At 40.9% G+C, this 15,245-nt stretch overlaps 2 protein-coding genes across 2 annotated transcripts in view; one reads left to right on the top strand and one right to left on the bottom strand.

The window, feature by feature from the left end:
• The first annotated feature begins 304 nt into the window (after positions 1–304).
• Positions 305–3,341, top strand: atoh1c (atonal bHLH transcription factor 1c). The gene has a single exon (XM_018666589.2). It carries the CDS (start codon positions 717–719, stop codon positions 1,323–1,325), a length of 609 nt encoding a protein of 202 aa, XP_018522105.1. The 5' UTR covers positions 305–716; the 3' UTR covers positions 1,326–3,341.
• LOC108876830 (wings apart-like protein homolog) overlaps positions 1,781–15,245 on the bottom strand; it is a 30,411-nt gene continuing 16,946 nt past the window's right edge. The window contains 12 exon segments of the mRNA XM_018666588.2: positions 1,781–5,390; positions 6,057–6,152; positions 6,740–6,828; positions 6,947–7,163; positions 9,249–9,422; positions 9,526–9,641; positions 9,822–9,958; positions 13,333–13,409; positions 13,837–13,934; positions 14,036–14,147; positions 14,668–14,895; positions 14,897–14,914. Of these exon segments, the coding sequence (XP_018522104.1) occupies positions 5,325–5,390; positions 6,057–6,152; positions 6,740–6,828; positions 6,947–7,163; positions 9,249–9,422; positions 9,526–9,641; positions 9,822–9,958; positions 13,333–13,409; positions 13,837–13,934; positions 14,036–14,147; positions 14,668–14,895; positions 14,897–14,914 (1,428 nt within the window). The 3' untranslated portion in view covers positions 1,781–5,324.

Genomic DNA, 15,245 nt, shown 5'->3' with positions numbered 1-15,245 from the left:
GGATTGTATAAATACTTCACTCCTAAGTATCCCCAGCACCCTCAGAAAAAATGTGACCATAAGCCAAAATGATTGCATCAAAAAGAGGTTTCATATTTTATTCCTACATTTTCTCCACATTATGAGGAAGTCCTGGGGTAGAAAGACATGTTGAAGCCTTTTATTCTAATTCTTTATTATTTATTTATTTATTTGACCTAAATGTGGTCAAATTTAAACATAACAAGTCTAAAAACAGATCACAAGCAATAAAACTCAAATGGAGTTTTAAAATGTATCACTCTCAACTTTTTATTGTTAGTGAAAGTCTTGATCATACATGCATACATGTAGGTTATAATTAACTTCCCTTTTAATTTACCACCACACCTCCTCTCCCATCCTTCCTCTCATCTTTCCTACTTTCCTTTCCTCCCTGGCCACACTGCTCCTCTGCTTGGCCGCCTCCATGTATCGGCCCACAGCAGCGCACTGAGACGCTTCTAATCCTCTTTTGATGAACTTGGTTAATAGACCTCCTGCAGCGGGCTTTGGCTCTGTTCGTTAGGCAGCACACGACCCTCTCCACGCCCCCGGAGCACGCACTGCGCGTCCCCGCGGCTCCTCTGTCCATAAATTCACCCATCAAAGTGCGGAAAGTTCAACGTTTGTTGAAGTTCTCAATGAACTGACCGTGTTTAGTCTCAGGCACAAGTTTGTTCAGAGGAAGAAGAGCGATGCCTCCGCGTAAAAGCCTCTTTGCGCCTTTCATCTCAGTGGATCCGGAGGGAGGAGTCGGCCCCGCGGCCCCGGCGGCTCTCCACGCCGACATCCACGCTCTACTGCAGCGGAGCCGTGCGCAGGAACGATCGGAGTCAGAGCGCACCAGAGGCAGCTGCGACCACCGAGACCCTCCGTGCGCCATCGTGGAGCTACGGCTCGGACCCGCCTGCGGTGCGCTGCACTACCTCCAGCCGGACAAGTGCGCTCTGGAACGAGCGCAAAGGCGACGACGCCTCGCCGCCAATGCCCGGGAGAGGAGGAGGATGCTGGGGCTCAACGTCGCCTTTGACCGGCTCCGGAGCGTCATCCCCAACCTGGAAAGCGACAAGAAGCTCTCCAAATCAGAAACTCTCCAAATGGCGCAGATATATATCGCCACCCTCAGCGAGCTGCTCCAGGAGGGCGCCCGCGGAGAAGCCGTTCCCAACAGCGCACCGCGGCCCCCGGGGGCCTCCCCGTCTTCACAGGGGACCACACTTCTCGCAAGGGAGCCATCGGGGCCAGGCAGGGACTTTCACACCGGCAAGGGCTGCGGAGGCCCGGTGCGCACAGAGGAGTTATGATGGAGACATGCGAGAGAGAACGACCAAGTGACATTTAAAAACTGAAAGAATGTGTTAACATGAGACGGTTTTCTACATTTCTCCAATTTTGTTTGTAATTATTTGTTCCCTGTATGAATTTCTCAGAGATCTCTCTTTGTAATGTATTATGTATTTTAGATGCCTGAGAGGCCTCCTGTTAAAAATATATTTTTCTTGCCAGACCTGAATTTCTGATATATTATTATGCAACATTTTTTGACTTTACAGGTTGTAGCTCAGTTTGTAAATAACACTGCAGTTATGTCTTTTTATTATCTGAAAAAAAAGTAGATGAAGAAATATTTTACACCAAAATTCTGACCCTCCCTCATAGATATATATTTTTTTATTTCCAGGGCAGACAGTTCTTTGAGAAATGATCATCACCAACACACAAAATGGGAGGAGGCCGAATAGAAAGACAGAAAAGGAAATACTGAAAGTAGCAATTTTTATTATTTTAAAATTATGTACAGGTAACCAAAGACATCAGTCTGCAAATTGGTACAAAGATCAAGTTTTCCTGCAGTTGGCTTGTTAAGAAGCTCTCTGTCTGTCTGTCCAAAACAACAACACGACTGGGAGAAAAGGCTTTAGAAAATGAAAAATAGAGTCAGATTCAGAAAAGTAGAGTCTACTGGTCTAAATTTAAATTTGAATTGAATCCTCCCACCCCACCCACAGTCCCACCCATGCCCATTACCCATCAGTCTCTCCTCCTACATGAGGAAATCAATCTATATACAGGAAACTATGTACAAAAAGCTCTTCCATTCATTCTTCCAGACGTCTGTGAATAAAGCTCTTGTAAACTTTTTTTTTTTTTTTTTTTAAAGGAGTGTGAGGATTGAGCTGTGTGTGTATGTGTGTATGAGACAGTGCCTTAATGATCAGAGGAACAGACAAATACAAGATAACGGTATGAACATGCTCAATGACGTGCTTCAAACTTTTAACAGCTGAAGAAATTCAAGAACTTGTCTGCGTTCAAAAGAAGAAAAAAAAAAAACAACAGCCAATTCAATCTTAACTTTCCAAATCTAAACAAGCCAGACAGAAAAACTCTTTGGACAAGTTAATGGAACAAATTATTAATTTTAACTGGACATTTTAAATGCTATTTTGCTCAGATGAATGTGTCTTCTATTCCTTACTAATTTCAAGGAATGAGCACTGTTTCTGGGAAAAGCATCAAAACTATTTCACCACTTTTTACTTGTCCACTTGAAAGGTGAATCAGTTCTTAAACTGAAGTGCCATGGATCATTTCTTTTTAAGTTTTTGTTTAAAAAAAGTAAGTAACACTGATATCACTTTCTAATAAGGCAGCCTTCACAAAAAGTGTAGAAGTTGTAACTAATGGCCTAATTAATGGTTAATAAATCATTTACTAAAGGTTTATAAATGAGTTATAAGCCATTAAAAGGACACTCCATAAATTTTACTTATTAAGTTCAGTTTACTTGTCATGGTTAGTACAACTCAGCCTCTGATAACAGCTGTATTGTCTGTGGCTCTGAAAGGAGTTTTCTTAAGTCTGAAAAAAATAACTCCAGAGATGTCACAGTGATGCCATCAGGGTCATCTCAGAGTGGGAAAGTCTGAGTCACAAACTGGAGCTTTCCCCAAATCTGCTGCTTCAGTTGTGATCATTCTCTTTGGAATCTATCCACCTCATGGAAGTGCAACACAAAACCACTGAAGTAACCGTTAAATCGACAAAACCTTTAACTTTGTCTTGTCACAGCCAATGAATTGAAGGAACCTTTTATTAATAACTCATTAACATTCATAATCATGTATAATTGTGAGTAAATGTCATGCTGGAGGAGGATACACCAGTCGAAGAGATGTTTCACAATGTGGCAACCTAAAGGTTTTTTCTTATTCAAGCTTATTATTTAGCCATAAAATATAAATGGTTTATTACCATCAATAAACCAATTAGTGACAACTCATACTCCCTTTATCAGAAAGTGGTACTAATATGTTTTTTTTTTTTAAAAAGGTAGAGACACCCCCCTCAACCTGCTGCTGCTCATGTCCTTTGCACTTCAATCCTTGTTATATCTAACTGGGCTCTGGGAGAGAATGTTTCAAACATCGAAAACACTGAAGGACAGGCTCAGAGTGTTTCTTTAGTTGCCATTTTGGACTGATGTTCAATGATTATCCAGGGAGAAATCGACCCCACCAAGAAACACAAGACTAATTCATACAGTTAACACATTTCCAGCACCTTCACTCTCCTCTTGAGGTTGTGGTAATGCATTCTGGGAACAACGATGCAGGAAAGAGAAATTGGAACTACAGCACTTCACAGAAAACTCCTTTCTGTAAAGTGTTGAATAGATTAGATCTGAAAGTGGCAAAAGGATCAAAGAAGGATTTTTCCATAATGTTTAACTACAAACTGTGAACTGTGGGATTTAACAGCTATAGCTAAAGTCTTTCTGTCTGCAAACAACTGAACAGGAAGAAAAATGTATTGGCTTGATCTTTGAAAGCCTCTCTGCTGGTGGTTCAGTTCAAAACCAAAGAAAAGCAGCTCGTCTTCACCTCTCAGACCGGGGCGTCTTTGCTGCCTCTGTGCTGTAATTGAAGGCTCTTCTCTGAGTGGTGAGCACATACACAGGCAGTAATTGAAAGGAGCTGAAGGAGGACAGTTTCTGGTCCGGAGGGCTCGGGTCCCACCGAGACACAACGCTTTGATGTTGAGTGAGAGGGCGATCGATTCAAAGTTTCTACTTTTGGGGAGGGTGGAGGGTCGTTCAAAGTTTCCACAGAGTTTTAACAACCTCAAGGGTCATTCTGTTTTAGTCTCAGGTGTGCTGTTGGTTGCCGACTGACTGGAGTTTGTTCGGCGTGATGGGAGAAGTTTCTGTTTCAATAACGGCAACACAGGGAACAACCGAATTTGAATCAACTAGTTTGCTGCAGAGGCTGAAGAGGAAAGAGAAGCTCTCACTTCCAACAAGAGAACATTTCAGGTTATAAACACACCTAAAAAAAGACCTCATGCAAACACTTAGAGGCACTCCCACCTTAAAATACCGCCTTAACTTCACAAAAGCCTACAATTCAGGGTCTGAACTCTTGCCATTTCTTTGGTCTTTGGCCAGAAAAGATCAATACTTTTGATTTCTCAGCCTCAAACCACCTCCCTCCAACAGCCAGAGAGGTCAAAGCAGCAAAAAGAGAAGAAGAAGAAGAAAACAGCGTGAGAGAAACGATGTGGCTCGAAAGAAGTCAAGGTCATCAGTTTCAAAGCAAAGACGGAAAGTGATTATTTTGGTCAGTAGTTTCTTTTTTTAACCACTTGAGTTGTTTTGGCGATTATCAGCTCCAGAGGCAGAGCTGAGGGGGTGTGAGGCTTTGATGACAGGCTGGAGAAAATGACAGCTTCACTCCAATCTGTCCTGGATCGATACAAAGGCAGGGTGTATTCACAAGAGAGCGGGGTGAGCGGGTAAGAGAGGAGCTCGACTGTGAGGAAACCTTAAGAAAATTTATCAAAAGGAAAAAAAAGGAGGGAAAAAAACACATCCTTCTGAGCAACTCTTACAAATGGAGGAAGGGTGAAATAAAAATAAAATACCTGCGTGAACGGTATTTTTCCATAAAGGTAACGTAAAATATGACCACACGTGGTGGGACAGGTGGGTGGAGGGTGTAATAATTTTAAGTTTGGATGAAGTTAAATTTGAGAACAAACTGCCTTGTCATTGAGTTTCCATTGTTGGGGGAAAAAAAACCTGTGGAAAGTTCCTTTAACTGGAGGACGATGAGCTCGTCTGGTCACACCACGGAGAGGAAGGTGATGATGAAGAAGTGTGTGTTCTAAGAGAGCAACATGCCTATTTCCAGCAGTGAACGTAATCTGAGGTGATGATGATGGTGGTGATGGTCATGGTGTGTGTGTGTGGTGTGTGTGTGCGTGTGTGTGTGTGTGTGTGTGTGTATGAGACAGGCTTCTCTCTAGCAGTGCTCCAGATAGTCAATGATCCGGGAGATGGACTTCTGACCTGTGGTGCCGACGTCACACTGCAAAGAGAGAGTAAAGGTCAGTTAGCACGCACACACACACACACACCACACCACACCACACACCCCACCACACCACACACACACACACACACACACACACACACACACACAACTTATTCCCATTTACTTATTCCATCACAGTTAATCCCTTCATGATGTCATTGACAATTGAAAGGGAGTGTTTGCTGTATGTGACCTGATGATCATTTCATTCAGTTTATTCAAAAATGATTCATTCCATTACATTACTGGTGATCTTTTCTGACCACAGATGTTACAGTTAATTTACAGATTGTCTTAATTACTGGATCATTACAGCTTTTTTGACATTCCCAGTTTAGATATTGGACTGGAGCAGGTTATTATCTGTTATACCTCCCTTACCTACGTTTGGGACTTTTTTAAAAAGTTGTAAAACATTGTTATATTTGCAGTGTGAAATGACTTTTGATTGCAGTTGAAAAGTCAGTCAGCTTCACAGGAAATGTAAAGCATCATTTTCATCATTGTACATGTAAAAAATATTTGATGCAAGAAATATTGGGACTGCTGGATTAAAGAAATGTGATTTCCAACAGCTTATGTACACAGAGCATCTCTCTCATTTCTTTGTTTGATTTTTTTTGGAGCAGGTGAGGCTGGATTGTAAAACTTGGGACTCACAGTGAGGTTCATGAAGTTGAGAAACTTTTTCAGCATTTCTGTCATGATGGAGAAATCTCCTTTAGGCAGGTTCTCTCTCACAGTAGTCACATTCAACTAGTGAAGAAACAGAGACCGGCAAAGAGAAACAATATGATGCACACAATACAAACAATACAATACAAATTGAGATACAGCTGAACACTGACAGTTATGAGAGGATATTGTAGGGTAGGGTTTTATTTGCACATCTGCATGTATCTATCAACATATTTGCAATGTATGTGTATTTATGTGTGTCTCCTGTGGTGTTTAAGTGTTTACTTTAAAAATGCAGGTAAACAGCTCTTGAAAATCTAATGACAAGCCTACATGAGAAGAATAATCTCACTAAACAAAAGACTGCATCAGTTGTATTTACCAATGAAAATGCTCAAAGGTGGCAACTCCAAATATTGCCAGTTATATTGCTGAGGTTTGAAGCTGAAACTTCCAGCAAATGAACTTTAAGTGAAAAACTGTGCAGTTTAGAGTGACACATAAAGAAGTTTCACAATTAACCAAAAAGCAGCTCTCAACAGAGAAGAAGATCAATCAATACATTGTTAATATATATATTGGTACAACTATATCTACCATCTGTCTGATTGTGTAAGTGAATACTTGTGTTTGTGTGTTAGAGTGCATGTGTGTCTGTGACTCACCGGGCTCCCCTGACAGAGGCAACCCAGCAGCAGTGCTGTGTAGGAGGCCACGATGCTGTCCTCCATGTGCTTCCCTGCATGCTGCAGAGCTGAGAGGAGAAGGAAGATGATGATGAAGAGAAAAAAAATGGAATTGATAGTTTCATATCTCCAAAATGGACAAACTGGCAGGTAAGATTAAAGAAAAGAATCTGGTTGTAGTTGTACCTTTGTTGAGGTCCAGCTCCTCGTCCTCCTCGTCTTTCTTATTCTTCTTGCTGTCATCCTGTTTGTCGGAGTCGTTGTCATTAGCGACCCACTGAATCTCCCCACCTGTCTCCTGCCACTCCCCGCTCTGGTCCAGCGCAGCCTTAGGTGCCTCCTTGATGAGGTCATCAGTCTGCGCCTCAGCCAGTACAGCGGCCCGCTCCCGTTGGAGGAACAGCTGAGGAAGAGGAACAAAAAGATGGTTCACTAAAGGCTTGATAGTTAGCGAAGCTGGTGGAGCATGATAATTTACCACCACTGGGTAGTGCCAAAGTCAGAAAATCTAAAATTCTACATTTCTATGCTAACAAGTATACAAATGACAAGGGCTGAACAATTTTGGGATTGCAATTTTTTTGACATATACTGTGACTGCAATTTGACTTGCGATATAATTTTGAAAGTCAGTTCAGGAGTATTACCATTTAAGAGATCATTGAAATATTAACTGCTCTGTTGACACTGTCAGCCGCTTTTAACTCGTCATATCACCAGTAGTTTCAGCTTTAGCTGTGTACGTTCTCACAAATAGCATACAGTTCTCACCTGACACCGGAGTGGAGAGGATCAGGAGCGACTCACACTGCCTGCATCGCTCTGTCGCTCTGCCCTCCGTTTTCATCAAGTATATAACTCCACAGTTAGTTTTGCATTTGGTCATTTTAAGGTAAGATGTGAGTGTAAATTATAGTTATAGCCTATTGCTCTTTTGCTGCTGCAGTGCTGTGTGTGTGAACCGTGAGGCAGCTAAAAAAAAAGTGCACAGATGACTCTCAGTCTTTGCGATTTGCATTAGTTCAAATTGCGATTGCAGTTCAATTTTGATACGTTGTTCAGCCCTACAAATGACCACAGACAAACCTGATTGCTCTTTGTGGTTATCTAATCTGGGTTCATGTGCTTCCTGTGGCTTTTGTTTGAAAAAATTAGGTTGCTTAATCTTGTTCTCAACAACAAACCAGCAACATACCACAGAATCTTGTATATGTTCATTGGTAAATGAGGTCCAGCACTTTTGTTTTGTCTTTCTGTCAAAACTGTGTGTAGGTAACTGTATATATGAGAGTTAGTGACAAGATCACTGATTACAAATCAGTTAAATTCATTTTAAATCTTGTACACAGGTGGAACCAACTTCCTCATGATCTTAAACTTTAAATGTCCAAACTAAATGAGCTTAAATGTTGCTTGAATGCATTTCTTCACTTTGGCACTTTAAAATGCACTTGAAAGGTGCTGCACATATAAATGTACTGCATCATCTTCTGTTATAATCTTAAAACTCACCTCGGCAAACAATTCTATTCTCTTTCATTCTTTCATACTCAGACAATTCAATAAATCATTCCTACATCTGCTCTCGTTTCTTAAACCCTGTTACTCTGTGTGTCGTCATGCTGCTCTTGCTGATTCTCCTGTTGACCTCACTGGAAGTCAAGTCTGGATAAGAGCATCGGCCAAATCTGATTAGATGGGATGATTCGATTTTAATGAAGCTTTAATGGTGCTCATGGGAAACTGAGCTGCCACAGCAGCAAGAAGCAAAACACAGATGAGAAATTGTGAGCTGGGGATAATGCGACAGGTCATTTGTAGTCTAAAATGTAAATGTGATCAGCTTGAAATATGTCTCATACAGCACCTGCATGTGCTTCAGTGAACAGTGTGTGGTGGGAAGACAGGTACTGAAGGAAAAATTATTTTCTCTTTTGGGTGTAAAAATACTTTTGTAGTGTGGTTGAAACTGAGAAAGAAGGAACATTTTCAGTTTTAACCAGCTTGCCAGTTTGAATGTATAATTTTTTAAAATTATTTTTCATTCAGTAACTTTTTATTAACCTTTTACGGTCACGTAATCGCACAGATTTGAGCTGACAGTTTGCCTTTACAGTCCCTGCTCTGTAGGTGGTGAACACTCAAAGTCTGGCCTGGGGCTGAAATGATTAATCAATTGATCAATCAACAGAAAATCTGCCTCGCCATCTGTTTTGCAAACCTTCTAAATAATTTATTTTTCCAAGAACAAATACCAATCATTCTCTGGTTCAAGCTGCTAACATGGGAGGAGGACATGTGGCTGCTTTTCTCTGTTTCATGTCATCATCAGTCGAATATCTTCGTGTTTGAGTATTTTTTGGAATTAAAAAAAAAAAAAAAAAAATTAACAAAGTAATCAATCATGAAAACACATATTAAATGCAGGCCTCATCTGCATGATGTTCAGCTGCCATGTCATAATGGTCAAAACACAAAAGCTGTGTACCTGTACGAGTGCAGCAATGGCGCTCAGTGGGCCGGTGCTGGTGATGTCCTGGTGCTGAGGGTTGAGCAGGACGGTGGAGTCGCAGGGACCCTGACCTCCCTCCATCTCCATCTCCATCAGACAGTACCTGTTCCTGGCACTGTACTCCACCAGATTGATTAACAAGCCCAGACCCTGAACACCACACAAACAAGCACAGTCAAAGTTAAGTCACGTACCAGTCATTTTAACTTTCCTGCTCTTATATAATTTCTTACATTTTGTTTGAGTTACTCACCAGAACACGGATGTCGAATCTCTGCTCTTGTGGAAGATACTGAGGGACTCTGAGAACGCAGTTCAGAGCGGTCACTATTAAATCCTCCTGTTCTCCTGTCTTCGTGCTGCCCCACTCTGCACACACAGGTTAATACATGAGTAAAGGTCAGCTATTTGTAGTAATTCATAACTCCATTTAAATTAATCTACCTTTTTGCTTCCAGTTAAACCTATAAAAACATTTATGGGGAAACAATCAGATGCAGTAAATTGTGATTTATCCTCTCCTGCTGTGGTCAGTGAGTGTGTGCTAACCATTGTCGTGTGTCAGGTTTAGCAGAACTCCTATGATTGCCCTCATACAGTTCTCTACTGCTTTCCCCACCACGGCTCCGTCGGAGTTCACCTCCCTGCTGTAACGCTGGATCATCTCCTCACACCTCCTCAATGCCCTGAGAGGGGGGGGGGGAGTCAGAAAAAGAGTGGAGAAAGTTGAAGAGAGGAGGACAGTTAAAAAACAACATCCTGTATTAACAGCTAACATGTTTCCAGGGTGTCTGGATCAAAGAGACACACACCAATGCATGAAAAACAAGATGGGGGATTTCAAGATTTTTTTTAATGGAACTTCTCTTCTGTTTAGAACAAAAAACACTGCGGGACCGGACCATGAGTTGATTAACTGATTAAAAGTCCTCAAATAATTGAAAAAAATTCCTGCACATCTGAGTGTATGTGGTATTCTGTGTGTCTGGGGGCAGTCCATCTGAATAAAAGAGCGCTGCTTACTGTGGTATTCATAACATAATTTTGGTCTATCCTGATATAATCTTCATTTACACCTTCATCATGCACACACTTAGTACATTCATCGAGCATCTTACCAGACAAAGGTTATGTGTACCAAAATGTTGTAATTAAATAAACACTAAAGTAGGTGATGTGCTGAGTTTTTCTTTCAAGTCAAGTCAAGTCAAGTCAAATTTTATTTATATAGCACCAATTCACAACAGAAGTTATCTCGAGACACTGTACATATAGAGCAGGTCTAGACCGTACTCTTTATCTTATAAAGATTTACAGAGAAAAACCCAACAGATCCCACCATGAGCAAGCACTAGGCGACTTTCCCTTTTTAATGCATCATAACTTACTTTGTCTAATAAGAGGAAAAGTAAAAATAATTTTAGTCACTGGATTGATATCCAGATGTCATCTGGATCTATCTCAACTTGACTCTGTTTCCTTTACTACTCTATCATAAAACAGAGCAGTATTCACAGAAAGAGACACACACACACACACACACACACACACACACACACACACACACACACACACACAGAGGATGGCTGCAGCAGCAGAAGGGACAAAGCAGGTCAGCAGCCTGATGTAAATAACTAGATTAAATTTAATGACAGTGGTGACTGAGCACAGAGCAGAAACCAGAGTCTGATATAAAAGAAGAAAAAACTCAAGAGAAAAAAAAAAGGGAAAATGGTCAGTATCGGTAGAAAACTAAATGTAGGCTACAGAGGGCAACAGTAAGACAGGATGTGATGAGATGAGAGATGGGTGGAGGGGTAAAATTACAAAAAATTGTTTCAATTTGGGGTATAATTTTCTTCTGCACAGTTAGAAAACAGAGAATCCAAAAAGCAACTTTTTTGCTTTCCATACTTCATGTTGACTGATTTTTTGTGTTTAAATTCCTCTGCAACTAAAACAGGATAATGGACACAACTACAAAAATAAGGCCCAAATTGTAATAGAAAGTAAAAGATATTATTGTTTCTGTAAAGAGCCATGGCGCAGATGAGGACAGTCAATATCCTCATCTGGACTTTTGTGTGTGTATGCTGCCAAACAGGGTGGTTTGGGAGTTTATTGAATTAGTCCTGCAGACAGCTGAAACACTCAGAGAGGCAGAGGGGTGAGTTTGGGTTGAAACAATGAGGGTGGCATTTACAGTAACAAAGAGACAAAGGCAAAGAAAAAGTGGAGTCAAGTGAAAGAGGACAAAAAGAGAGAAAAGAGGAGGAAAAAGAAGTGTATGTTAGAGGAGGAAAACCTAGACTCTATTCAAGCAAAGATTACATGATCAGCAGCCTCAGTGTGTATGTGTGTGTGTGTGTGTGTAGAGTTTAGGTGGCAGTTCTTGCTCCGCTCGCTCTCTGGCTCACCCTGTGGTTTGGGGGGTTAATCGAGTTAACAGAGAGGACAGCTGAATGCTCAGACTGAGGCCTGTGTCACCCACTGAAACAGCAGCTCTTTGTTGACCCATTCAGCCTTCATCCTCATTCTCGCACCCCACCCTCACTGCAGACGTTCTGCTGGGGGCGAAGGTCCGGTCACCCAGAGGGTGATGGAGGCGGAGTGAGGAGGTAAATTAATTCAGCACTATGTTGTTAGACCGATACTGATTTTTTTGAAGCGGATATTTATATTTGAGATATATCTGTATTTTAACATGTACCGCAAACCCATAAACAACATTATCTGGTAATTAAGGAATGCAGTGACATACAGGGTTAAAATTTACTTGTTAGTGCTCTTTGGTGGGCAGACTATGTAATGGTGTGACAGTTGCCTCAAATGCATGTTTGGTGTTTCTGTAATTTGTAATTTATCATCTGACAAATGCACTGACAGTGAAAGGGCTGTTAATATCAGTCATGTTGATATATTGGTTGTGCTCTAGTCAGTATTAGGGTGGACAAACCATGCAAACAGACCATCACTGGGAAATAAAGATCCTTAGAATATATATTATGTTATCTTTTTTCCCCAGTAGAGAGGACACCTGATGTAGAGACTGGACTTCAATGAGTGTTTTTGCTAAACAAATGTATAAATGAGTCTGCAGTTCAAAACATCAGAGTTGTAATTAGAAACACTTAAACTTGAGAAATCACAGAATTTCAGCCAATAATTTACCTTCTCTCTTGAGCAGCCTCAGGCCAATTTTTCTCTCTGTCTCTTTCTCTTTCCGAGGGTCGATTAAATTGCATTTAATCAGTATTGTCAGTATCACTGAATTTATTTCCATTCCTGGTAGCTATGCCAGTGTTTAATGCGATTTATGAGTCAGTAACTAATAATTATTTCTAAAACAAAAGCATAAAAAATGGCCAAAACACACACACACACACAAGGCACTAAGAGAAAGAGAGAAAAGAGCAAGGTCAGGCCATTTCCACAGTGGACTGAGCACTCCCTCTGCTGATGCTAATGGTGGGGGCCAAGCTCCAGGGTCACAGGTCACTGCTTTGACTGACAGGATGTCACAACCAGGAAATTGAACAACAAAACCCTGATAATGATGTGCATAATAACCATCAGGCACACTGAGTCAGACACACACATACACAGTCTGTATAGTACAGTTGTTCAGCTCTGTCAATCTCTCAATTTAAGATGCATTTGTCTTTGCTCATGTGTGTGTGTGTGTCTAGATATCTCTCAATTTTCATTCACAAAACAATTCAAAGTACTCATTATGTCCTCAATCTTCTCATAAGGACATTTCAAAAATCATGGTGCACAAAAAGTCAGTGATAGGGCGTGACAAGACGATAGAGGAGAAGCCAAAAGAGGACGAGGGAAAAAGAACGTAAAAAAGACAGCAAGGAGGAAGAAGGAAATCGTGCAGATGTGGCATCTCATAAAAATAATAATACATTCAAATTAAAGGCCTCAAGTATACAAGCACAGTCAATACAAGATCAGTGACATTGCATATTGTTAGGCCGGAGCTGAGCAAAGCCATTTTATATTATCACTACATCAGGGGTTGAGACTGTGTATGTGTGCGAAGTTTACTCACTTTGCAGAGGAGACAATGAGTGATGAATCTTTATAAGCGATCAAGTAGCTCTGGTTCTCTGGGTTGTGGACTGTGACCTGTAGGTGTACACACACATACACAAACAGAGTAAGATATGAACAGCTTTTTTGCACAGGGTAGTTTTAATTTTTAAGGTGTATTTTACTATTTTTGGGCATTTTACTTGCACACAATGTACATTAGTTTTGAAACTTTAACTTATCGACAGGAAATACACATTTAGATTTCACGGCAAATAAGCAGCAACATTACTTTTAAAGGTATCTTCTATTATTGTCTTAGAGGATTTTTTTTTTATCATGATGGCTCTTAAAGATGATTTGACTCCAAATCTGCAGGTGTGTGAGTTGTTTGTTTATTTATCCAGAGTTGAAAATATAAAGTGTGACTTGACCCAGGACTCAAAAATCTAGATTTAGATGCAGCCCTGTCAGGTTTATTTTTCAGGTTTTCCCAAAGCTCTCTAGTCTGTCCCATACTTACACTCTCCAGCACCCGTAAACACCTCTCAGCTCCCCACAGAGACGACACCAGCTTCTCCTCTTCATCTTCCTGATTTAAGTTATCAACACACTCTTTCACTGTGGAGACAGAAATAAAAACAGGGGGGACACAATCAGAAACCAGATATATCAGTATCAGTAATTGTGAGTCAACACAACTTCTTTATAATATATTTAACCTTTATCTACTATGTGGTCCAGTCCGCCAAGTAGCCGGAGTTCCTCTTTAAACCAGTCTCCTGCTCGCTTTGAAGTCAGGGACAGTAACGTCTCCATGGCTAAATGACCCGTCTACAGGGAGAGAGGAGTACAATCAGTTGACAGTCAGCATGCACTTCCACTGAAGAATCAATTCACACTATTAAACAGGTAACATGTCAGTGTGCACTGATTACACATGTAGGTTATATTGTGATGTATTGTGAATGCACAACTGCAGTGCATTCTGGTCTGTTTCGTTAGGCTGTAGGTTCTGGTTTACACCTTCCCTCTCTGATCGTGAAAGACTGTCACCAAAAACTTGATTTTACTTTAGATGTTTTAGATCACAAAAGATCTTCAGCTCCAGTGGAGCTCCTGGAAATATCTTGACACATGTGGGTGGCTATGAGTCACACAGACTGAAGAGCTGCTAAAAGAATATCATTAGTCAGACGTTTCGGTGGAGAGATTTAACAGTCTTATTGCTGTTTCAAGGTTTTTCCACCCAAGAACAAACCAGATGCAGTGTGATGAATATTCACGGAAAAAATAAAACTCAGCAGCCTTTAACTTTTAAATCAAACAGGGACCAATTATCAGGTTTCTGTACCGTTATGTTCTGTAGGTCCAGATGCTTGTTGTGTACGGTGTCACAGAGTTTCCTGATTTTCTCCTTCATCTTAGCAATTTCCCTGGCGCTGAACTGAGCGGTAGAGTCTGCAACAGCCCCACCTCCCTGGTCCTGGTCCAGCTCCAGCAGCCGAATCATCAGATCCAGACAAGACCGATCCAAATCCATGTTCAAGCGGTCTCTACTCAGAATGTACATCAGAGAGGCCAGTGCACAGAGCCAGGTTCTGTAGAGGTGAAAGAAAGACTCAAATTATTTACAAAAGAATACCACTTTGAAAATTCATTGTCTTAAACCAACAAACTCAACATATACACTTCCACAAGCTTCCATTTCAAAAGCAGTTTGAATTTTCAGAATACTGTCACTTTATGTCAGTATAATTACGCCCCTGCTGATCAAGAATAATTTCTCCCACGCCGAGCATTACAGATCTTTTATTCAAAAACCTGGGTAGGTGTATATATAATGGGAAAAACTTGAGGCTTCTGCACTGAATTTACCTCAACTGTAGGCCAATTAATCTGGCTCCAATTTGTGTAAGCCTTCATAAACAA

Source organism: Lates calcarifer, linkage group LG23, assembly GCF_001640805.2.
Source record: "Lates calcarifer isolate ASB-BC8 linkage group LG23, TLL_Latcal_v3, whole genome shotgun sequence".
Taxonomy (NCBI): Eukaryota; Metazoa; Chordata; class Actinopteri; family Centropomidae; genus Lates; species Lates calcarifer.
Note: the sequence above shows the minus strand (reverse complement) of the source record. Positions and strands in the feature narration are given on the sequence as shown.

What these genes read in the sequence shown, in the direction of transcription:
- atoh1c (XM_018666589.2), top strand. Translation starts at nt 717, where the DNA reads ATGCCTCCGCGTAAAAGCCTCTTTGCGCCTTTCATCTCAGTGGATCCG.